This window comes from Rhipicephalus microplus, chromosome 2 (assembly GCF_043290135.1).
Source record: "Rhipicephalus microplus isolate Deutch F79 chromosome 2, USDA_Rmic, whole genome shotgun sequence".
Lineage (NCBI taxonomy): Eukaryota > Metazoa > Arthropoda > Arachnida > Ixodida > Ixodidae > Rhipicephalus > Rhipicephalus microplus.
This window is the reverse complement of record NC_134701.1, coordinates 89,896,626-89,921,927: the sequence shown is the minus strand read 5'-3', so window position 1 is coordinate 89,921,927 and position 25,302 is coordinate 89,896,626. Positions and strand designations below refer to the sequence as shown.

At 45.3% G+C, this 25,302-nt stretch overlaps 1 protein-coding gene, 1 long non-coding RNA gene and 1 pseudogene across 2 annotated transcripts in view; 1 reads left to right on the top strand and 2 right to left on the bottom strand.

Annotated features, from left to right (window-relative positions):
* LOC142796311 (uncharacterized) overlaps positions 1-25,302 on the top strand; it is a 161,603-nt gene that overhangs the window by 84,511 nt on the left and 51,790 nt on the right. The gene's annotated exons all lie outside the window — the stretch shown is intronic.
* Positions 30-2,031, bottom strand: LOC119159674 (uncharacterized). The gene is made up of 3 exons (XM_037412499.2): positions 1,500-2,031; positions 855-1,066; positions 30-458 (listed from the first exon to the last, which is right to left on the bottom strand). Exons 1-3 carry the CDS (start codon positions 1,672-1,674, stop codon positions 87-89), a joined length of 759 nt encoding a protein of 252 aa, XP_037268396.1. The 5' UTR covers positions 1,675-2,031; the 3' UTR covers positions 30-86.
* Positions 18,009-22,879, bottom strand: LOC142796309 (uncharacterized; annotated as a pseudogene).

Below are 25,302 nucleotides of genomic sequence, written 5' to 3'. Positions count from 1 at the left end.
CTGAGTTTCATTCACACTGACAACAATGCTGGAGGTAAGCAACGATTTATTAACTGGCAATATTAAATGAGATCTGTTGAGCTTTCTTACTCGCTTTTGTTGATGTAGATTTCAAGTGCGCTTAAGATAGCCTTCTGGCATGGGATCAGCTTATCCTTCGGAACCTCGCGCATGTGTGCAGCAACAACTTTACCAAAATAGTCGATATCATCTTCCTGCTGTGTGGTACTCGCTGGTTGGCCTACGCTTGCAGCTATTTTTTCCAACACAGTTTGCCGTTGGGCCAATATTTCATCTAAACGATGGGGAGATCGGCGCCTTTTCTTCTGTGTTCCTTGGCGGGACATTGCAGAGAGTGCCTTGCCCGCAATTGGGTCGTCCACGGTAATGTTTTGGTCGTCAGTCGCTGCAGCTGCATCGTCTGAGGTTTGTGAAGGATCATCAATGTCTGGTCGTACCTGCAAGACACAAAATGGCGCACAAAGTCTCTCGCAATTCCAAAATGTAATGCTTTGCAGACACACATCTGCGTATCTATTCCGATTACAATCTGTATTACAACCACGTAAAAGCAATGGTACATTATTCGTGATTTGGCGTAATTAGAGCGCAAGATTCAAACTTCAGTGTCAACAATTTTTGGTCATATCTAATTTAAATATAGAAACGACGTTTGAATAATTCAGCACACCAAGCAACTAATCTTAATGTAGAATTATTTTGGTGTGTGTTCAAGCATTGAAAAGGTTGTAAGGCTGTATAAGAAAGTGCTAAGTAATAAAAAATACATATTGTAAAAATTTACGCGGCACAAGAAGGCTTCATCACAAATACGAAAAACAAGGGCAGTTTACCTTCATGGTCTCCGCCGCAGCTTGGCATGCATCAGTGCTCACAGAACGCCAACAGGTCACTTTTGAAGCATCCAAAAACCTGAGTGAATTATAAAAGCGCCAGCGACCTTTATAAACGTCCGAGCTTGGCATTCCACTCTTTGTGGATTCTACTTTCTTCTTCTCCAACCGGTATGTGCGTCTCTTATTGTCAAAGAAGCGCCGAAGGGCTTCTGTAAAAAAAAAAGAACAAAACAGAGGGGGGGGGGGGGGTGATTATAAGTACGATTTACACCATGCAGTTTCGGTCAATCACCATCACAACACATTATGCTGAAAAAACGTGGCTGGTGCTCTAACGAATACTGCAGTGAATGTTTTCAGTTTTACCGCAAGCTTACGCATCACAAGCAACGTTTGGCGGACTCGTCGCCATTAACACTGTTCTTGAATTTCGCGCCGATTCCTTGATTAAAATGCATTTTTATTGAGCAGCCCTGCCTCCGGCACGGTAGCATGCTTGGGAATGCGCTGACCACGGCCGTCACTTGTAGACACCAATGTGCCCCACGTCATGCATAACAGGTACATTCCAGAAGGTTATTATCACGAAACCCACCCATATAATAACGCAAAACATAGAGAGTAAATATAAATGGTACTTACTGGCATCGTACGGCCCGTACGCAGGCCACTCCTCGTTCATTTCCTTCGCTATGCGTTCCCATATACTCTCCTTCACTGTTGTGTCCGCGTACTCGGCGAGTGTCATATCCCACAATGCGGGGAACTGCTCAACAAGGCGCAGCAGAAAAAAAGTTGCGTCGTCGCTCAAGTTCATAGTTGGAGTTGTTTGCGGTAGTGTGCGTCGAACGTACTTCCCACGCAAAAACCCAAACAAGACGAGCAGAAAAAAAAAAACGTGCCTGTTGCCAGACCCTTATAACTTCGTCGGCTAAATTTACGAAACCACACGAGAAACAGAAAAATAAGCGCTTGTTGCCACACTAGTATTGGCGTCCTCCGCTAAATTTGTCGTGTTTTTCCGCGGGAATCCGTTTGCGAAAAAGAGCGTGGCATTTTCCGTCCGCGACGTCCGCGGACGCGGCACGGATGGCGGAAATCCGTGACGTGGGGTCACGTGACGCGCCGTCCGCCGCGGAAAAGACGGATTTGGTCCGTCGTGTGGATACACGCTTAAGGTTACACCTACCATTTTTCTTTCCATTGCTCGCTGTGTCGTCCTCAATTTAAGCTGAACCCTCTTTGTAAGTCTCCAGGTTTCTGCTCCGTAGCTAACTACCGGCAAGATACAGCTGTTATATACCTTCCTCTTGAGGGACAGTGGCAATCTACCTGTCATAATTTGAGAGTGCTTGCCGAATGTGCTCCACCCCATTCTTATTCTTTTAGTTACTTCAATCTCGTGGTTAGGCTCAGCGGTTATTACCTGCCCTAAGTAGACATAGTCTTTTACAACTTCAAGTGCACTATTACCTATCTCGAAGAGCTGCTCCTTTCCGAGGTTGTTGTACATTACTTTCGTTTTCTGCAGATTAATTTTAAGACCCACCTTTCTGCTCTCCTTGTCTAACTCCGTAATCATGAGTTGCAATTCGTCCCCTGAGTTACTCAGCAATGCAATGTCATCGGCGAAGCGCAGGTTACTAAGGTATTCTCCATTAACTCTTATCCCTAACTGTTCCCATTCTAGGCTTCTGAAAACCTCCTGTAAGCATGCGGTAAATAGCATTGGGGAGATTGTGTCCCCCTGCCTTACACCCTTCTTGATTGGTATTCTGTTGCTTTCTTTATGAAGCACTATGGTAGCAGTTGATCCCCTGTAGATTTCTTCCAGAATGTTTATATATACTTCATCTACGCCCTGATTCCGCAGTGTCTGCATGACGGCTGATATTTCTACTGAATCAAACGCCTTCTCGTAATCTATGAAGGCTATGTATAGTGGTTGGTTATACTCTGAGCATTTCTCTATTACCTGATTGATAGTATGAATGTGGTCAATTGTTGAGTAGCCTGTTCGAAATCCTGCTTGTTCCTTTGGTTGATTGAATTCTAATGTTTTCTTTACTCTGTTAGCAATTACCTTTGTAAATAGCTTGTATACTACAGAGAGCAAGCTGATCGGCCTGTAATTCTTCAAGTCCTTGTCATCTCCTTTCTTATGTATTAAGATGATGTTAGCGTTCTTCCAAGACTCTGGTACCCTTCCCGTCAGGAGACACCTCGTAAACAGGGTGGCTAGTTTTTCTAACACAATCTGTCCTCCATCTTTCAGCAGATCTGATGTTACCTGATCCTCACCAGCAGCTTTGCCTCTTTGCATGCTCTCCAAAGCTTTTCTGACTTCTTCTATCATTACTGGTGGGGTGTCATCTGGGTTACTGCTAGTTCTTATAGTATTAAGGTCGTGGTTGTCTCGGCTACTGTACAGATTTCTGTAAAACTCCTCCGCTATTTTAACTATCCTATCCATATTGGTAGTTATTTTGCCTTCTTTGTCCCTTAGTGCATACATCGGACTTTTGCCTATCCCAAGTTTCCTCTTCACTGCTTTGACGCTTCTTCCGTTTTTCAGAGCGTGTTCAATTCTCTCCATGTTATACCTTCTTACATCGCATACTTTACGTCTATTAATCAACTTCGAAAGCTCTGCCAGTTCTATTTTGTCTGTTGTACTTGACACTTTCATGATTTGACGCTTTTTAATTAGGTTCTTCGTTTCCTGGGAAAGCTTGCCAGTGTCCTGTCTAACTACCCTGCCTCCAACTTCCACTGCACACTCCGTAATGATACTCGTCAGATTATCATTCATTGTATCTACGCTAAGGTTGGTTTCCTCACTAAGAGCCGATCCTCACTAAGAGCCGAGTACCGGTTCTGCAGCGACACTCTGAATTCCTGTACTTTCCCTCTCAGTGCTAGCTCATTGATTGGCTTCTTGCGTATCAGTTTCTGTCGTTCCTTCTTCAAGTCTAGGCGAATTCGAGACCGTACCATTCTATGGTCACTGCATCGTACCTTGCCAACCACTTCCACATCCTGCACGATTCCTGGGTGTGCAGTCATTATAAAGTCTATTTCGTTCTTATTTTCGCCATTAGGGCTCCTCCATGTCCACTTGCGGTTTTCTCGTTTTCGGTAGAAGGTATTCAAAATCCGCAAATTATTGCGTTCTGCGAATTCGACTAGTAGCTCTCGTCTGGCGTTTCTAGTGCCGATGCCATAATCTCCTACTGCCTGGTCTCCAGCCTGCTTCTTCCCTACCTTTGCATTAAAGTCGCCCATCACTATAGTATACTGTGTTTTTACCTTACTCATTGCCAATTCCACGTCTTCATAGAAGCTTTCAACTGAAGCGTCATCATGGCTGGATGTAGGCGCGTAAGCCTGTACTACCTTCATCTTGTATCTTTTATTCAGTTTAATTACAATACCTACCACCCTTTCATTAATGCTATAGTATTCCTCTATGTTACCAGCTATGTTTCTGTGAATTAGGAGCCCCACTCCCAGTTCCCTTCTGTCTGCCAAGCCCCGATAGCAAAGGACGTGCCCATTCTGTAGCACAGTATAGGCCTCATCTGTCCTTCTGACCTCACTGAGCCCTATTATATCCCATTTAACACCCTCTAGCTCCTCGAATAGTACAGCTAGACTTCCCTCACTAGATAAGGTTCTAGCGTTAAACGTTGCCAAGTTCAGGTTCCAATGGCGGCCTGTCCGGATCCAGAGATTCTTAGCACCCTCTGCTGCGTTGCAGATCTGACCGCCGCCGTGGTCAGTTGCTTCGCAGCTGCTGGGGACTGAGGGCCATGAGTTATTTGACGTATGCATGTGGGATGTAGTGGCCAGATACTGCACCAGGGTGGCCAATCCTTCTCTGGTGAGGGAGTGCGTTCCCGGCGGTGGTTACCGGTGAGGCCGCACCCCAGGCCTCTTAATGCAGTTCCATCAACACGCGGATTTTTTTTTTTAAATCCAGTTGGGAACTGCGCGGCACCGGGATTTGAACCACGGACCTCTTGCATGCGAGGCGGATGCTCTAACCACTACGCCATCGCCGCATTCTGATGTCAGTGCTCCTTTAACAGCCCTGAATGGAGGCACTGAAACCCCTCTGTGAAATTGTCTATACAAAATCACAATTTTCAGCGTTCATAGGTTGCTGCCATGTTTAACCGACTGAGGCACTATGGTACAAGCGTTTACTTGGGGGCTGCTGAAACGCGATGGTGCACAGCACAGGACACCATATTTGTGGCTGTCAGCAGCAGGCGATTGCAGATTCCCAAGCACTGCCGCCATTCTGTCTTCTCTGAATGTCGCGATGTGTATCTTTCATGTGACTTTACTTTCGGATGGCAAAACTATGTCAAGGAGCTTTTCAGATTAATCACTGATATGCATACAAGAATTTTGCAAGTGTTTAGTATACAAGAGGGGGTACCAAAGTCAAAGACTGTATCGGGACCTCCTATTAAGGGCAATTTGTAGTAAAACAGCATTAGAGGCAACATAAGCAATAATCAAAAGTATAAACTAAACCCGTTTGTAGCAGAACAACAAAAAAATAAGTTTAGCTAACTAAACTATGTGAAAAGGCTCACCAACATTGTCGCAAAGGTCTGAGTAGTATTGACAACACACAGTTGACCAGTTTTTGTTTTCTTTTGAAACTGTATCATGAACACAAACACTTTGAAGTTACGCATTTCTGCACTAAAAATCGAGATGAAAACTACTAAACTGCACTTTTTCTTTCCATGACAGGCAGTACCAACTAATATTTTCATGGTGCTCAATGACTGCTTTGCACTGTTCAATAGCCGCTTTGTGTTCTGTCGTAACATGCAACGGGATTATATTGATTAGGCAATGGATGAATGGATGAAGGAACTTTATTTGTAGTGCTGAGAAATGCGACTGACATCAGTTCCTAAAGTAGAATGCTGCAGCTGAGAATACAGGAGGTTTCTAAACGAGATCATTCGTGGTGTAAAGCGTATGAAGCATCTTCATTGTAGCAGCGCTAGATCCAGTGTGCATGCTGACCCCGATAGTTTTGTTAAAAATCAGTCTGAAGATAAAGAAAAGTTGAAAAAATTGAAACCAACGAGGATTATATTCAATTTCGATATTGATTACGTGCGATCCTCATTGAGCAGTACACACGTATGCACTTTCTATCGTGACATGCCTATGCCTGCATCTACATCACTACGATTGCAGGCTTTCACACACCAGTAAGACTTATTCTTATTAAACCACGGGCAGACACGTCTCGAGGCTGTGATGTTCAAAGTACATTTTCTGTTGACATGAATGTGAAAAATAAAATAGCGGGTTATATCCAGATTCACTAGTGCTTTTAAGCAAATTCATGGCGAAGGTGGTTGTATCTTGAATACTCTTGTGTTGAAATTTCCGTACATGTATTTACGTGTGTATATATATATATATATATATATATATATATATATATATATATATATATATATATATATATATATATATATATATATATATATATGGCCTCTTGCCTGCTGCGGTAGCGCTCGTAAGTTTTCTGGCAAAATTGAGGAATACGCGTAAGTTGACTTCCCAGTCTGAGAAAATAGGTAGTAAAGTTAGGGAGACGGTCTTGCTCATATCAAAATCGCCTTGTACATCTTTACTACTCAAATAAATCAGTTCATTTTTTTTTCCAGCAGGCATTTTACCCTATACACTTGCATTGCAGCCATTTGAATTGGTAGAAAATATTAGGCTTGTGCAAATATTCGAAAGCTTTGAATATTCAAATGAATAGGTAGATATTAGTCTGCATGTGACATCCTGTAAAGGTCGTTGTATTGCAGTGGAGCAGTGCTAGGCCGTGAAAGCACCTGTTTTATTAAAAACTATTATGCATCTAATTCTCCTGTAAAGAAGGTTCACTGCAGTAAAATGGAGCTAAACCGTGAAAACACATACTCAGGGGAAACTTGCAATGCCACGAAGCTCCCCTTCAAAATTAGATGAGAATATTACCTTCGCATCAATATGAATTTGGGACCGTCTGATGCTCCCAAATTCATCTTTGACGCTGTTTGGCACAATTTCCGTTGATATTAACAAGATGGGGCAGTAAATCTAATTTGGCGCATTTCTTCACAGTTAGCACAGAAGTGGGATCACTAACTGCAGTGCACACAAATTTTGAGAAATCCACTGTTACTGGACTGATTCCAAAAATTTTGCGGCGGTGAGTTTGTGAGGCAACAGGCTTCTTTAGTGGCTCTATCGCTACTATCACTACGGACACCTGAATTTAATCACACCTGCACAAGTGAAAATTCTGCGAAGGTAGCCTCCCGGGTCCGAGTGATACAAGCCAGGCAGCCCGACTTACTCCTGTGTCATACAGGCCCTTTTGAAAGGCCATGGAGTGGACGGCCGTCGAAATGCTGCCGCCCCATAGACTTGATAGAGTTGTCATGCTGCTATATGGCAGTTCTGTTGAGCTCCTGAATTGTTTGCTTTAAAGATCTTGTGGTGCTACAAAATTTTATTTTCCTTTCCATTTCATCATATATAAAGTAATTTATTATAGACTGAGGAGTGCAAAAATACGGCACACAACGAAAAGAAGGACTCGGACGATGTGCTACTAGCAACTGAACTATTTCCATTCAGGAAAGACATATGTAAAGCACCATGCAATCTGTGTTCATTTTCTTATGTGTCGTATTTTAGCGCCCCTCAGTTTACAATTAGCCAAAACCAGCACGTCCAACTTTTTACTTCAGTGAAATAATATACACTTAAAAGCACACACAGATTTGTTATTTTTGTTTCAACTTTTTATTAAATTGTTTATATGTAATTATAAATGCATGTTCGGTTTTTGAATAATTGCACAGCAAAACTGTGGCCACGTGACCACTGCTTTCTAACACTGACATGTTTGCGCTGCTTCCACTTCTATCACTCATAAGCCAAAAAAGTTACAATCGAGGTATGGGGTGCTACGTTGGCTGGATAGACTGATCGACTCAAGGGCCTTGGTAATCGCCCGTGTGGCAACTTGTGCTGGACAATTGAGTCGATAGACTGTTCAACCGCCTTACAAATGCCCATGTGACACTTCTATTGAAGCTATGACTTAAGTGTTCAGTCTTCCAGATACACGCAGGACTTGTCCCGACTTTGCGACTGGGTTCCCACTGTCCTGCTATTTGCTTGCAACCTGCTTGCAGGACGCCGCATTGTCTAACTTTTGGCTGCAAGTTGGCTGGCAGTCGTGATCATTCAGCCTGGCCACCAGACCCCTTAACCAGGGTCTGCATTCCCTTTAACTATACTCCCTTCTCTGGCTGTCTTTCTCCCTCTTTTGTTCTATCCCTCCAATTCTTTCTGTCATTCATTTGCTCGCCCGTGGCACAACGATAGTACGATTCACATAAATGCTTCTGCTACCGTGCCCGGATAGCCAAGTGGCTAGGATGCCTACCTTGGCACATGGGTACCCGAGTTAAAATTCCAGCTGAAAACTTTCTTGCGTTTAGTTTAATTCTTCTCTTTTCCCTTTCTCCGAGAAGAGCTTTCACTTAACGCCTGCTTCCCTGTTTCTTCTCCAGTTGATGCCTTATCCGGCCAGGCTCCACCCTCCTTCTCCACTGCTCTCCACCACTCTTCTTTGCTCCGCTCTCTCCCTCTGATCCTTTTGCTTTCCATTGCCACTGCTGTACTCGGTAATGGGGCTTGCCCAATTTCTGTGAAGCACACAGCAGAGTTTATGCGTACACTACATGGACTTACCCCAAGCCTAAAACAGGTATTCTTTTAAAAGTGAACTTATCTGTTTGTGCTATATGAAAGGTTTTGGCTCCCCGTCATTTGACAAACTCCCGAGTAAAAAATGAGGTGTTGAATAACGTTGGAGGGCCCCTTTAAGAGGACAACAAGCATTCAAACTCTACCCTAATATCTCGACTTTGGCGAGTTGGTACTACTTTAAAGAAAGCAACGCAACTTAGCCGAAAACAGGAGAGACATAAAACAGCGCTCCTCGGTGCATTACATGTCCCTCGTCTTCGTCTAAGTCTCACTGCAATCCTTCCAATATTCGCAATGACCACGAACTATAGGTGGCGTGCTGTACGATTTAAGATGGCGGCCAAAGGAGGCTCAACCTGTCTGCTTGCATGGCAACAGATAGGGCTTGCCGAGAAACAGCCCATGCCGCTTTCTCCAGACAGTAAAATAACGTGCACTAAAATGTATACAACACCAAAACAGTGCTCTAATTGCCCATGTTTTCCCAAAAACTTTACATATAACTAGAAGGAACCAGACTTATTGTGTCACAAGGGGCCTATGTTGATGACTGCTTCAGCAAATATTCAAAGTCATGTTGGTTCCTTGCTAATGCTTTAACACAGAAGCTAGCACAGCTGAACACAGAGGCAACTGCGTAGTGCTCATATTGTGTCTACTGACAATCCTCAATTCTGCATGGCTGTGCATCAGTCTATAAACATAGCGAATCTCCCTCTGCACCACTTTGGTAAAGCCGCACACAACTGAAACAACTTTTCAGGCTATTGGTTGAGGGCCGCCACACTCTAATTCAGTTTTACACATGTAGAAAATGCATTTTGTTTTAGTTCCATTAACTTGCCCATTAACTATTAACTCCATTAACTAGCGTTTCATTAACTTGCCTACAATACATGTCAGGAAAACAGCCCTATAATTCTGGACATATTTTCTTGAACTGCCCTTATAAATTGGTCCAACATGTGCGTTATTCCAATTTTGTGGCAGCTAGGTCACTTGCACAGAGTGAATGTGTAAACGTTAACAAAAGAATAAAGGCAGACTGGTGCAGCACAGCGCTTAGCATGCAAAGCAAGATGCAGTCAAGACCGAATGCTTTAGTTTTATCTAATTGCTCCAAGCAATTTTTGATAATAGGCACCATGACGACTTGGTTATTGCCCAAGATTTCTAGAATACCCATATCACTCGATCCACACCCATTTAAATGCTTCCGAAAAAGCTTAGCATTTCTTTTAAGCATTTCGTGCAGTCAATTGAAACAGATTTCTTTAGCGACTTTACTACTGTTCTCGCCCCACTTTCCGTTCGGAGCCCTCCCCATTTTAGTTCACGAACACGGCCCTCTAGCACTTCACCTCCATTGAAATGCGGCCGTGATTCGACACCGCGAAAATTTCTGAACGCGCACCTGCACATAAGCTTAATGTATAACTGTACACGCCTCGACTGCTGTTCCTTTCGTCTGTATTGCATGGCAGCAATATTTCCAACAGCGCAGACAAAGAGGAGGAACAAAAGGCCAGTACCTGCCCACCGTCGTTCGTTCTGCCACCTCGTATTAGTAATGGCTGGCGTTCGACATATCAAAACCACGATGATTATGGGAAAAGCCTTAGTGAAGGGCTAGCGAAATACTGACCGTCTAGTGGGGTGTCGGGTTTCAGCGCAGGCGTTCCGTCAGTTAAATAAGCGCGTCTCGGGACGCATCGAAGTGCTCCGCCGTTCGACCAGGCGACGCCGCGTTCGACGACGGCTGCGGCGTCGAGCTCTCATTCGACTGCTCTTCCCACTAAGGATATTAAATATGGACCGACAATATAAGAAGAGGCTTTTTGGTTTAAAGAGTGAACACTGGCATGATGTATTTTTTTCTTCTACATTACCTTTCCGTACCATCGTCTTCACGCTGTAGAATGCAACCTTACAATGCAATACCAACTAGTGTACAAGCCAACCTTGTGTCAGGTATTCTGACCTCCAAATAGCTTGTATGAATATTGCCCTGCACTCCTACACTGCAAGCGACGCTCGTGGGTTCGTAAAAACAAAGACAGACGCGCAACTTTCCGAGCTATAGTACGCAAGGTGCAGACGAATTGGGGAAACCTCACAAATGTAGTGCGTGAATGGCAGGTGCAATACTCACACAGGAAAGCGTCGATATCTTTCCTCGTCCAATGCCGAAGGCTGACTTTATCAGTGAGCCCGGACTGGAGCATTTTCTCTTCGTACTGTTTCTTCAGGCACTTGAACAGAAGTAGTTCGGCGGAAGACCACGACCATAGCACGGTTGTAGTATGCGATCAGGTTTTTTAACCAGTGTATACAGATCCACCGCTCACGAAACTACACAGGCAACGCGCGTTCGAAAGCGTGGTGCGATCATGGAGGAGAAAAGATATATCGTAGCAGTTCACACAAGTATGCAAAACATTTAAAAGTCTCCTCAGCATTGTGTGTCAGCAATGTTCTTGCAAAGTAATTCCAAGCATGTAAAACACTTAATCTGGTCTCAGCACTGTGTGTCGGCAAAAGCAGTTCACACAAGTATGCAAAACATTTAAAAGTCTCCTCAGCACTTCGTGTCGGCAATGTTCTTGCAAAGTAGTTCACAAAAGCATGTAAAACACTTAATCTGGTCTCAGCACTGCGTGTCGGCAAAAGCAGTTCACACAAGTATGCAAAACATTTAAAAGTCTCAGCACTGTGTGTCGGCAATGTTCTTGCAAAGTAGTTCACACAAGCATGTAGAACACTGAACTTGAAGTCTCAGCACTGCGTTTCGGCAATGTTCTTGGGTCGGCGTTTACACATCTCTCTAACAGCTGCAGTGCTTGTGATGGCTCCATCGTTGTCATTTTCAATGTCGTCTTCCCTCGGTAAATCCTCGAAGTTGCTCAATGTGTCGCAACTTCTGCTACATAGGTTGTGTAGCAGACATGCTGCTGTGACAATGAGGCAACACTGATCAATGGTGTCTGCATCCACAAGATATAACCGCCTGAAGCGCTGCTTCAAAATGCCAAAGACATGTTCTATAGCTACGCGTTGTTGGCTGAGCCTCTTATTAAACTTTCGCTTGTAGCGCTCAAACGTGGCCCTGTTGTTCTTGTATGGAGGCATTAGACATGGAAGGAGCGGGTACGCTGCGTCCCCTAGTAAATAATCGCCGGCGCACTTAGATTCTGCAGTGCCGTAGAAGGGGCTCTCTCTCAGCACATGTGCGTCGTGTACGCTGCCAGGGTAACCAACAAAAATGTCAGTGAAACGGCTGTTTGCATCGCAGATTCCTTGAAGAATGATTGAAGGAAATTTTTTTCTATTGCAGTAGGATGCCGGTGATTCATTCTGGTGCGGAATCTCTATGTGGCAACCATCAATACACCCAATAGTGTTCCTCGGACCTTTACCGCCGCTCCTAGCAGCAAAGCCTGCTTTGATATTCGCCCGCTCTTGATCGCTGGGCCAAGCAATCACTTCATCACTGATGCTAAAGAGAAAGTCAAGAACCCGTTTCAAGCACAAAGACACGGATGACTCGGAGACATCAAAGGTATCGGCGATTCTATACATACTATTCTGCGTGCCCAAGTAGCTGAGAGAAATCAGGCAAGTTTTCTCCGCTGGGATTTGGGGGCGTCCTCCCCGCGGCCTAGGAAAAAAGGGCGACGACTTGAAGCGCCCCACGAGTGTTTCGAACGTCTCTCTTGACAGCCGAAACAGGCGCTTGAATTCGTAGTCAAAATAACGGGCCACAACTTCCTCGTAGTATCTAGGTGTGCGGTTACGATCGCTGCGGACCAATTGGGCACCAATTTGACACAACACTGCCTCGAGTTCCTCATCTTCACTGTCAGATTCAACCAATTCCATGGCGATGTGGAGTTCCTTCATGTTAACAAATCACGTGCAAATCCTCGGACGCACAACTGACACAACTGACAACCGCTTGCCGGTGCGTGCTAAGCCTCACTAGCCCCGTACTGCCCGTACCATAGCAGACGAAAGGCTTGCACGGCACCTCAATATTCGATTGACATTTTAGCGGTGGCGCTGCTGATGCATTGCATTTGCACCCCGAAACGGCTGCCGAGAAACCTGCGACACTGCTGCACCAGGTGTCGGCACCGGTTGCACCTTTTTGTATACGGTTCCGTGCACTTTTCCTGAATCAAATAGACATTTCGCGATCCTGCGTTTCTTGCCAAGGATGGCAGCAGTGATCCGCCACCACCTGATTCGCCGGACTTCCATGACGATGGCAACGATCACGGGTAAGTGTAAATGATTCAAGTAGCCCTTTTTGTTCGATACTTGTTCACCTTTGCGAAGCTCTCGCGCTTGCTGTTTCGCACGTGTAACTTGTACGTTGTGCTGCATAACCACTAGCGTACAAACGATTTCGTCATGGCATTGTCTTTCTTTTCGCGGTGTTTGTACGGTGTCCATGATAACGATAGCGGAGGCCGATTTTTGTGAATTCAGGTGCGACCAACGTTACTAGATTACCTCAGTTAGGGTGCCTCGATGCGCGCGCGCCCGTCTCCCGTTTCAGGGTGGAGACAACCGCGTCGTCTGCTACGGCGGCCGCCATGCACATGCCCACTCCGTGCGGCGCGCGTGTATACTGAAGCGACGTGCCTTTTTGCGGACAATAACACTGCAAAAAGGGCACTAAGGTGGCGTTACAGTGAAGTAGGTAAAATTTTTGGTGGCATACAATTTAACAATACTGCAAGGTTAGCTGTCCCATGCTAATATAGAACGCTGTCACCTGAAATTATCCTTTTAAAACGTGTTACAATCGCTGGTGCGCGTGGCATGTTTTCTTTTTTTTTTACATATTTAACTACAGAAATTCATTTGTACGGCGCTCGGTGATTTTCTTTCACAGCCCGAAATAACACGTTTACCGCAAGCGTTAGTACAGATGAGTGAGAAAATTTCTACGGTACTAGCATTGCTGTTCTTCGGCCAGAGTTGCTAGGTGAACCTGTGTTGCTTGTAAAAAGGTTAGTATGCAGCCCTCGAAATTCATGTTGCATAAGAAGTTAAGAACATGCTGACGGCAAAAAGAGGTCAGTGAGTGACGAGGGGATACGTTACACAACGTTTGGATCGTAGTGTATGTTTTTATTATCAGCAAGTGTCCACTGCCACATACCTTTCGCAGATCTCAAACGAACGACCAGAAACTAGAGAATGAAGCGATGAAATAACTTTAACAAATGAAATCAAAGTATTACTTTGTACTTCACCTAGACAAGTATATGAACAAAAGCGAAAAGTTTGTACAGAGTAGGCAAAAATGCGGCAAGCACGGCAAAGTAACAATAAACACACAAATGAAAGTAACATTAAAAGAGTGACACAAATAACACGAAAGTGCGTAAATTTTGGCGATATGTCTTAAAATGGAAGTTCAAAGTTCACTGTAGATTCACTCCAGCACACGTTTTGCTTGCATGACCGTCGAGTCCCTTTGCCGCGACCTGATGCAGGTGCACACGCAGCCTCAGTCTCGCGTAGTTAGACACGAGGAGCTTCACCGCAGTTTCTTTGTGTTCCTGGCAGCATCCTGCTACGTCCGACTGGAGCATCTTGGTCAGGTATGCAGTCACAGCCTTCAAGGGCGATTTCATGGTAAAAACGCTTTGCCTCCAGGTGGTGATACCATTAAAATGCTCATCGCATGCTTTGAGCACGACCATAACTGCATCGCTTGGGTAGTGAAGGTTGCTCCCGTCACTGACGTATTCCTTAAGGGTCGTCAAGTACGCATGCTCGCTGCTGCTTGAGCCCAACAATTCAGACTTGCACTTCTCGCAGTTGCCGATAGATTTGAGTATCCCTTTAATGAGGTACCCCCCGATGTGGAACAAAATCTCACACTCAGCAGAAGTTAGCCCTTCAATTAACGGGATCTCCGAATCTTCGATGGCTTCAGTTTCGGCTGCCGCTTGTTCTTGCATACCTGTCGACAACATGTCGATCGGGTACTGTGCGTCATCAACGTCGTAGCTAGTCGATGGTGTAAACAAAAACTGACTGACAGACACAAGCTTCAACGCACACTTCATGTCATAGGCGCTTGGAACGGGCTTCCTAAGACGTATAACCGAACAGAGATTTTCCAGACAGTCCTGGAGCAGTCTGCTTGTCAGGAAGAACTTGTAACCTTCACTTCTTAGAAGGCAATCCTGCAGACGAATGATGACTTCTGTGGCTATTAAGAAACCCGCCTGTGAGGGCTTCCACTGGGACGTGCTCCCCATGTTCGTTCCTCGAATGGTCTCAGACGCCAAGCACAGAGTTTCTATGGTGGTGTTACTCTTGTCCATGTGTTCAAGACTTAAAGCAACTGACGGATGTCGCGATGAGATTAACGTATACCACTTAAAGACAAGCTCCAGAAACCACGCTGTTGGAGGAACCCATATCTGAAATGACAACGCGTATCCTCAGGGATATATCTGCACAAAGTTGCACGATATTCATTACGTAGTCCTTCAGGATGCGGCCGTCTACGCTGCTTCCAGTAAAGTGATAAGCTATTACTTGCTTCCACCGCTGGTTAAGGCCACCTACCATGAACACAAGGGCATGGCGAGCCGGGTTTTCAGGATTTTCAGGCAATGTTGTTCCGCCAAGGACCACATCTTTAGCTCGATCGAGCTCATAGCCCTGGGAGATCTCCATCTCGTCTAGTAAAAGAACACAGTTTTTTTCAATGTCTTGCATGCCTTCTGCTTTCCTTTTCAGCAGGTCTACCACGTCTGTGAGTATCCCAGGCAGAAACTTGAGTCCCTGTAGTCGACGCGCAAGAGTTCTGTTAGTCGGCAGCGGGTACCCCAGTTTCCTTAAGGTTTCGTAGCCGGACGTCCCGCATGAAAATTTAGTTTGAAGTGCTTGCTTCACAGTTTGCGGAGACCAAGTACTCCCTTTGTTGCTGTCGCGCGACAATGCCTGTATTTGGTCCTCGTTCAGAAATTTCATGTTCTTTCCAAAGGTTTCTATGGTACCTTCGATCTTCTTAACTTTTTTTCGGAGGCCTTGGATCGTTGAGTTTGCCTGGGTGTGCAATTCTTGAAGTTCGCTGTATTTACGTGTCAGGTCTGCCAGCTGCTTATTTAATTCTGCGCGAGAGTTATTAGCAGACTCCAGGTCAGACACTCCAGCCTGCACTCCACTGGATGAGCCTTGCAGACCTGCTTCGTCCGCTACCGGTGCTATTGAGCTTGTTTCATGTGAGCTGCGATTCTGTCCTTCAGGCGGCTCAAGGCTGCCCGGCGACGGCACTGCGCCGATCGCAGCTGCTTGGCCATCAATGGTTACGTCGCCTCCATCTAGGGCTGATACGAGAGCGGTCCCACTCCTTTCTTTTGGTGCCTTCCTGTGACGAGGCAAAGCTGCAAAACCAAAGGAGAGCATCAAACTGCATCCCACAAACATCATGAGGCATGCCACGACTGGCTTTCTTATGCCTTTACACTTTCATGTCTGAAGAACAGAATGCTACCTTTGTTGCACATTTAAAATGCCTGTAGTCTCCCGCAGAGAGCCGAAACATCATTTTCGGGCAGAGTCGCGAACCTCTTTGTGCCCGGCGCCCTTTTTCCTAGTTTACCGACGCAAAAACGGCGTAAGAACGCCCCCCCCCCCCCCCCATAGAGCTGTGATCCAATGTCACATCCGCCCCTGTGCAAAAAAAAAAAAAAAAAATCAACTCCCATGCGCTTACGTTCATTATATTTAAACGCAAAAACAAATGGCAAAGTTCCGCCAACACAACTCTAACATCTAGAAACAAAACAAAGTTCGACCCTGCTTTTTTTAGTGCACACTTAAATTACAGTTAAACTCTATTGTAATTATAAGCGCCGCTATCAACACGGCGTAAGAACGGTGTAAGAACGCCGCCTCCTCCTCCCCCCCCCCCCCTATAGAGCTGTGATCCAATGTCACATCCGCCCCTGTGCAAAAAAAAAAAAACAACTCCCATACGCTTCCGTTCGTTATATTTAAACGCAAAAACAAATGGCAAAGTTCCGCCAACACAACTCTAACATCTAGAAACAAAACAAAGTTCGACCCTGCTTTTTTTAGTGCACACTTAAATTACAGTTAAACTCTATTGTAATTATAAGCGCCGCTATCAACACGGCGTAAGAACGGTGTAAGAACGCCGCCTCCTCCTCCCCCCCCCCCCCTATAGAGCTGTGATCCAATGTCACATCCGCCCCTGTGCAAAAAAAAAAAAACAACTCCCATACGCTTCCGTTCGTTATATTTAAACGCAAAAACAAATGGCAAAGTTCCGCCAACACAACTCTAACATCTAGAAACAAAACAAAGTTCGACCCTGCTTTTTTTAGTGCACACTTGAATTACAGCTAAACTCTATTGTAATTATAAGCGCCGCTATCAACACAATAAAAGCACTACATGCGTGCACGGTCACACAATGAACTCATAAGATACAGGGGCGAATAATGCTGAATTCTGTGTACAAGCACGCGGAAAGAAGGAAGTAACAACTTACGTCTGAAGGAAAACACTGTAGGCACGGCATTCGGCTTTAGCTTTTTCCACCCATCCGCTCTGTTTTGATCGGAGCTGTTCTCTTCAAAATGAGCCTGCAGGGTCGTGGAAGGTCGTAAATTTATTTCCTTCGCGATCAAGATATCACCAGTGTTCGCACGCCGACGTTGCTGTGCTTCATACGTTCCTAAATATTTTCCGAATGTGTTGTTACGAACTTTACTGCAACTGTGACATTTAAAACCGTCCTTATATTATTTGCAAGCTATTGCGCAGGTGCGAGTAACCTCCAATAAACGTGAATAACGCTGGTTATTCCATGGGGGGCCAGAACATTATCTGGTAAACTGTGCACGCTACTCTCTTCAGCACAGCTTTCTCCCAGTTGAGCTGCCACGTCCGGAAGCTCGAAATAAACGGTTCGTATTGACTTTCTCGAAGCTCCGAAAAGCTTAAAAACACTTACAAACGCACAAAACACCGTACCACAAATAACACAGACGCGCACATAGCTTTTGATAGCGTGACGGAGATGGCAGAGACCTTTTTCTTTAACAGCTTGACGTAAATACTGCTACTAATTTGCGTAATTTGTAATCTATCTGCCGGCCCAATCACTACTATTGGAAAATATTATCCGCTATATACTTCGATCATCACTCCGGCCTAATAAAATTCACCCGGAAAAAAATTATTCTCGGGAAGCCCCGCCGTACTCACACTGCAGACGCACGAGGTGTTCGTTGGCTGCCACTTGTCCCGCTTGATTCTTGCAGTCCATAGAATTCTTCTTTTCGGATTCCTTGGGAACTGAAACATTCGCCAGCCATTCCTGGAGTGGTTACTGCACTGCGGCACGCATCAGCAGGGCATTTTGTGCCGACGACAACCGGCAAACTACGCTCGCACGCAGCAACTTCCCACTACCAGCACCGGCCGGCGTGCTAGCTGGGCATGAACATGGCGGCGGCGGCTAGAGAAAACCAGTTTTGTCGGCATCGGCTCCGTCACAGAATGGCACCACCCTGAAACGGGAGGCGGGCGCGCGCGCCCGACGCGCGCGCATTGAGGCATCCTAATTTCAGTTTGCAAACTCCGCCAGGATGTGGCGGCGAAACGCGGTCCCCTTTGTTTCCTGCTCTCTAGGTGGCACTTCCGACACCATTTGAATGGTCGCCGCATCGTAACGGAGCCTTCGCGCAATGTTAAACGGAATTTACGCAGTTTTGTGTAATGGGAGTTATTTCCCGAGAGAGTGAGCGAAGGTTAATACAAGTGTGCAAGTAAATCACCAGTTGAGCCGCTAAGGCAATGCCACACGGCAGAGACGTGAGCGCGATGCCCGAATTTTGCGGGACTTCTGTTCATACACCTCCTTTGCATTCTTGTTCTTTAAAATTCGATTGCCTATTTAAAAAAAAAACCATTCACAGTGGGCCACAGCATTAAGTCTAAATGCTACAGGGCTATGCACTTCGATTCAGGTGCACGTTAGAGAAAACCCAGGTGGTTAAAATTTTCAAAGCCCTTCACTACGACATGCCTCATAATCATATCGTGGTTTTGGCCTGTAGAACCTTAGGTATTATTGTATGATAAGCCACGCACTACTGCCATCTAATGACGTCAGATATGTTTAGATATGTTTAAGTGTAAAGCCCACAAAAACTTGTTTGTTCCAGATAACTGAATCGTACGATTCGCATTATTTTAGAAGAAAGATACCGAACTACTTCAATAAAAGTTTGCCCTTTTTAAGGCCATAAAATGTGAGAGATGACGAGAACACAAAGTCAAATTAAACACAATTTATTGAACACTGAACACAAAGTCAAATTAAACACAATTTACTGAATACTGAAACAAACAAACTAAAAGCCACTTTTTTTCAAAGGCAAGAGCCAGAGTTACGGGAGACGTGCTTTTTTGTTTGCTACAACCACGTTTTCCTTGCTTTCTAATTTATGGTTAAAATCTCTGGAAAAGAAATGCATTCTTGTCTCAATGACGAAGTTCAATATTTGGCAAGTGAATGCTGATTCATGGTCTGAACAGCCCAAGCAAGCAATGCTGCACTTTTCAAGCTCTTCTAGCACCTTCCAGGAAATATTTTCGCAAGCACCAGCCTCATCTAATGTTGTAGAAACTACATCATTAACAACTCTCATCACACGCAACATTTTAGCTGTTGGATGCTTCATGCAGCCTTCCTCGGAACTTCTATAGGTTGTCAGATAGGCATCAGAGCCAACGACGGGCGCTGCACTGCTTATATCTTCTAAGCATAGAAGGCATGCTGTGTGCTTTTCAAACTTGTACACTACATATCCACTAATGTAGCACACAATGGCATCGTCCACTTCTCCTTTGAAGTAAGAGTGGTCGTCGTCCTGCTCTTCAGGTTCTCTGGGCGTTTCACAAGTGATCTTTAGCAGCTTTTCCTCTATGAATTCACGCAAACAAGCATGTTTGGTGCGCTGAACTTCTCTTCTCGTCTGCAGTGTTTCCTGTACGCTGGGAAGCACATTTCCTGGTACTCCTTGCACACTACCACGAAGTGCGGTCTTTATCGGTGTGTACAGACTGAGAAGCCGAAAGATCTGAGTAAAGTTGACCACCGTAGGGTGAGATTCATCTCCACCGAATGACCGAACAAGCCCGAAGTGCCGCTGGAAAAGAGGAAGTTTGTTAAGCTACAACCAACTTCATTACTCGTAACTCAACACTTATAGTCGCAGTAGTAACGCGCTCACCTCCTAGGGGTCCTGGTTCAACTTTGCTGTCAAAACGTAATGTGCGTCCTGATCCAGTAAGAACTCGATGATCGTTGACATCAAGGTAACCCGCAGAGATTGAGTGGTTTGCTGCGATGCAAAGAGCTTGAGACCTTGCTCTACGGAGTTCTTTTCTGTAGAATTCAGCATTTCCAAGAAGTCCTCGATGACCTGAATGAATGAGGTAAAAGTAAGCGCACTATAAGCACCAAGTTCAACACGTATGCAAAGGAACTAGGGCTTGCCTGTATTTCCTTTGAGTGGCGCTTGATGCCTCTTTCGGGTAGCTTTATGTTGAAAGCATTGAACAGGTCATTCAGGAGTATGGTGAATGCTTCGGTTCCCTCAGAGTCCCTCAGGCCTTCAATACCGGCTTCTCTGTATGTTCAGATGCCAATAGTCGTTCCTCGGCTGAATAGCTGTAAAAAAGTGCATTGATAAGTTAGTTGAAAGATAGCCCAAACTAGCCTGCACTGTCTTTAATGTTGTCACCTGTGTAGCAAGTCGGACGCTCATCTTTTGAAGGTTGTCTGGGGCAACATGTGCTTTCGTCAGTTTTGGTGCGACTCTTGTATGTTTGCTCTTCTCGGATTCGTACAGGGCAACATAATGTGCGAAATTTATCTGATGATCCCCAGCCTGAAAGAAACAGAACGGTTTTTAGTATTTGGTTGCAACTAAATGCACATATTTACTTTTACCATTCTGTAGGTGTGCTTTTTCAGATTATTCTTGATGCACTTGACTACGTGCAGGACGTCACAGATAAAGAGCATCTTCTGTGAAGATTCCCAGGGATACTCGATGCTGTTGCACGGTGACATCATGTCTCCTGATATACCCAGAGTTGTCCACATTGAGCGGTTATTATCAGCTCCATCGCTTACAACAGCGAGCACTGAAGCATTATGCTTGCGAAGCTGCAACACAGCACTCAAAATGAGCCGTGAAAGGATCCGTCCAGGTGCATCACCTATTGTGGCAAAAGACGCTATGGGTTGAACCCAGCCCTCAAACAATGGGACAAACATTAACGCCAGTGTGTAGTCAGCGTGCTGCTCAGTAGTGGCGTTCGTGTCATCACCATAGTCAACAAAGCCATCCATCTTATACAATGTTTTGTTGAAAGCAACAGATTGCTTGAGCTTTACCTCATCAAGCAACAGAACACCGTACCTTTGAAGGTGGATCTTCTCCTGAAAATGCTCTTGGATGCTCTTCAGTGATACCTCACTAAAGCCATATCTGCAGGGAATTCCACTAATAAACTGACGAAGGCGTGCTCTTGTAGAAAGAGGCAAAAGCTGCATATCAGATAACAGCTTGTAAGCTTTAGAGCTTGCAATCTGCAGGAGAAGGCATGTCATCAGCCAGTCTTCTGTGTATTGCCTCCCGTTTTTTGCTTTTGCTTTTGTTACCTGAAAAGCATTCTTGAAAGCCAGCTGCTGTTTGGCTGGAAGAATGTCAAGTGCACGTTCCATTCCTTCTTCTGTAACATTCCCAAGTTGTTTTTTTACGGTGGCTATCTATTTTTTCAACTTTTCTCTCTGCATGGCTGCTCGTATTGCCCTTCGGTGCAGAGACTTGACTTTGGGGCTCTTAGATTGCAAGCTGTTGCATGTCTTGCGCCGCCGTGAAAACAGCTTGTGCAGAGGGATGCATTCCTGACATGTTGCAGTCATACACAGAATTGTGCACGATTTGCGATGCCATGATTCCCTATTTTTAACGGCCACAGATGATAATACGGGGTAATTATTGGCGGGGCAACCTTCACATACGTTCAGCCTTTCAATGCGTGAAAGTAGGCACTTTAAATCATCACACGATTTCAATTCAATATCCGCACCAGTGCTATACGCGGCTGATGTAACATGTTGCCCCTTGGCACTGACAGACAAGGCCAGGCGGTTGGAAACTACCACAGCCCTGTTGATCTCTGGAATGTCTTCTCTCATTGCCAGCCTATATAATTTGATTGTAGTGCCAACAGCTTCGAGTGACCAATCCTGGATCCGTTGGCCTGCTGCTGTTATGTCAGACAACTCGCTGAAGAGCTGTGTGTTGTTCTCAAACGTAAGACTGTTTTCACTGCCACCACTGCTTTCGTTAGAGACGCCGAAGTCAGGTGTCGCAGCTTCTTGGTCATTGTCCTTTTGATCTTTTTTACGCTTAGGCTGAGGCTGTGCTTGCACGGTTGGGGCCTTGCGTTTTCGCGCTGGCTTGGACAAGTACTTCGGGCAACCACGTGGAATGAGAACTATGTCCCCATGAACTTGGTGCACGTAGTCCTTCGCAATATCTTCCTCTCAGAAGTGAAGGTCACAAACAGCGCAAGAGCTTGTCAGTTCCTTATCCAATCTCGGTACAGCCCGTCGCCACAGTTGAAGGCGCACCTCGTTAGCGGGAGGCTTGAAAAAAGGTCTCTTTTCGGCCACGGATTTTGTCGAATCGTACCCACTTCGGCAACCAGTCACAAAGCAGCGAGGCATGTTTTCTCACATTCAAGAACAGTCACATGACGCATGTGAGCTGTGTAGCTCACAGGGAAAGCGATGACTGAGTTGAAGACATTAAAAAACGCCCGGCACCATGCAGATCACGCCAACGCTGACAGCTTCGGTGTCACGCCGGGCACTACGTTGATCGCTACCGTAGTAAGTTGCAGCCAGAGCACGCACTACGCGAGTTACGTCGAAATAAATCTCGCTGGGACTTAGTCACAGTGATGACTACGAAGCACACTTGAAAGCAACGAAGCAGCACCCGGCATAAGAACACACCTGCAGTAACTCCGCCGGCGTGGGTTCGGGCACCTCCGTGCTCCGCACTCCGCACGATCTCAGACTGGTCAAAAAGCCGCAAGAGCGCGCCCCCTCTTGGCGGAACAGGGAAGGGTGACACTCGCGGCGCCGCAGTTTGCAAACTGAAAAAAGTATCTAGTAACGTTGGGTGCGAATCCGGGCTTTGTGGAGCAATGCCAACGGCCCTTGAGCAAGCCTGCTGTCGTGACAAAGCGCAAGTTGTTCTCGAAAGTCCAGACTGCTGCATAACTTGGCACGAAGAATTCCGAAGCGTGTGTCTGAGCTCCGCAGTGCTGCGCGCTCTCTATTGTGAGCTGCAGGAGATTGGCGTCGCGCTTGAAGGAGAAGTACACAGGTAATGCCGAATTGAACAAAAAAAAAAAAAACGTTTCGAATTTGCAGTTCCAGCAACGTCATCCTATGCCTTCTTCCAGGAAATATCGGTTTCTAGCGTACCGCTCCTTCACGCGATGGATTTGGAAGAGGCTTGGGCGACCCAACAGAGTTGTATTACCTGTGTATGTAGTCACCACCATCCGGAAGCAGTTCCCATCAGCCGACTACGTAGGCTTCCGATATCCACCTCTTTAGGCACGTGAAAGTTTTTTGAAATTGAGCTGCAAACATCCCATGCTTTCAACTAAGCGTCTATGATTTCCGCATTCATTTCCTTTTCGGTAGACTTGTCTTGCACAGGTTTGTTTTTTCCAGTGGATTTATCATGCAATCTATCGCTCCAAACTAGTTTTGCTTCGTGCTTCATAATTTTAAGAGAACATTAATTAGGTCTTGCTCATCGCATCTACCACTTATGATGATAATTGCAGACTATTTAATTAGTGAACAGGTTTAAAATAGATGCACAATTACCATACAGAAGCATTATACAAACGAATTAATTAAATATCATGAACATTTCTTTTCAAGACTCACCCAAACAAGAAACAAGGAACATTCTCTAATACTCCCATCTAGTCATTATGTCAAACTTGTGATGCCATCTCAAGTAGATGTAGCTCTTTCTGGACGGCCTCCCGTAGCACATAGATGGGAAAATAATATTTCACGGCACTTCACAAAAAGCAATCATGGCCGCATTGTTTGCCCGACTATCAGAAAAGCAGTTACTTCAGTCAAATGTGGCTCCCTCGCTCAATTCACCCAGTGGCTGTGGGCAGCCCCTCTCAGTTCCCCTGAAGGGTGCGAGGAAACTGGAGTGTCACTTGAACACAGTTTAATGGCTCCTGTAGTATACCCGCCACCGTGGCAGTGGCAGATTATAGACTTCGATGTGTCTTTCCTAGAAGTTACAAAACATGCGCCTATTGCCCATATCCGAAACCACTTCCTGGAACTTCAACACAAATACACACGTCCTGATTTCTTTACAGATGCCTCCAACTCTAACTCCTGTGTGTCCTATGCTGCTGTCGGCCCATCCTGTTCGCATGCTGGCCCTCTACATCCAGGCACAAGTATCTTCACAGCGGAAGCTTACGCGATACTTGTGGCAGCTAAACACACCAAACAATCACAAACACAAAAAGCAGTAATTTATACGGACTCCCTCAATGTGGTAACGACTCTGCACAATCTTAAAAAACAAAAAAAAAACCTGTCCTCGTCTCACTTTACTCTATTTTATGCACACTCTACACACTTAAACAACATGTTGTAGTGTGCTGGGTGCCAGGGCACCGTGAGATCCAAGGCAACGTGATGGTGGATCAGCTTGCTGCATCCGTCCACGAAAGCGCTGCCACTACACCCATATTAATCCCGGTCCTTGATCTGAAGCAGTCTCTCAAACGAATGCTCAGGGACTACTGGCAGAGCAAGTGGGATAGACACACACAAAACAAATTACACATTATTAAGCCACACCTTAGCCATTGGCCGCCAGTATCAAAATCGCGTCATACAGAGGTAATACTAACGAGACTCAGGATAGGACACACATACACGACACACACATATCTTTTGTCCGGTGTTGATCCACCATTCTGTGACAGATGTGGTGAAGCGTTAACAGTCCTTCACATGTTAATCCAGTGCAAACAGCTAGAAACTCTAAAAAAACAACGTTTTCCATTACCCTACCGACAACATATACCTTTACACCCTGCAATGTTCGTCGGTGGAAAACCGCTTTTTAGTCATAAATTATTGTTAGCGTTTTAAAAGAAATTCATAGTTTTCATATCATATACCCGGACATTCCATAGCATGACCTATCTAGAGAGGTTTTTGCTGCGGTGGCTACACAACAAAGTACTTGCCTCACGGCCCTTGGACGCAAGGGTATGAACGAGTGAGCCACTTGTGCTAATGCCATACATGTCCACCATCGTTTTTATTATCACCCACTTTTGTCATCTATTCGCACCGCACACACCTTTCACGGCATGGTCATGATTTTATTACTTGTATGTTTTTACCCGCCTTACCGCGAGGAATTTTATGGCCCTTATACAGCCGCTTATCACAATCATTGTTCATGTT

Bases quoted from the DNA above. Each gene is read 5' to 3' on its own strand.
- LOC119159674 (XM_037412499.2), bottom strand. From the start codon at position 1,674: ATGAACTTGAGCGACGACGCAACTTTTTTTCTGCTGCGCCTTGTTGAG. The intron at 1,067-1,499 runs GTAAGTACCATT...TTTTTTTTACAG, and splicing joins GTACGGGCCGTACGATGCCA to AAGCCCTTCGGCGCTTCTTT. The intron at 459-854 runs GTAAACTGCCCT...TGTGTCTTGCAG, and splicing joins CTGCGGCGGAGACCATGAAG to GTACGACCAGACATTGATGA.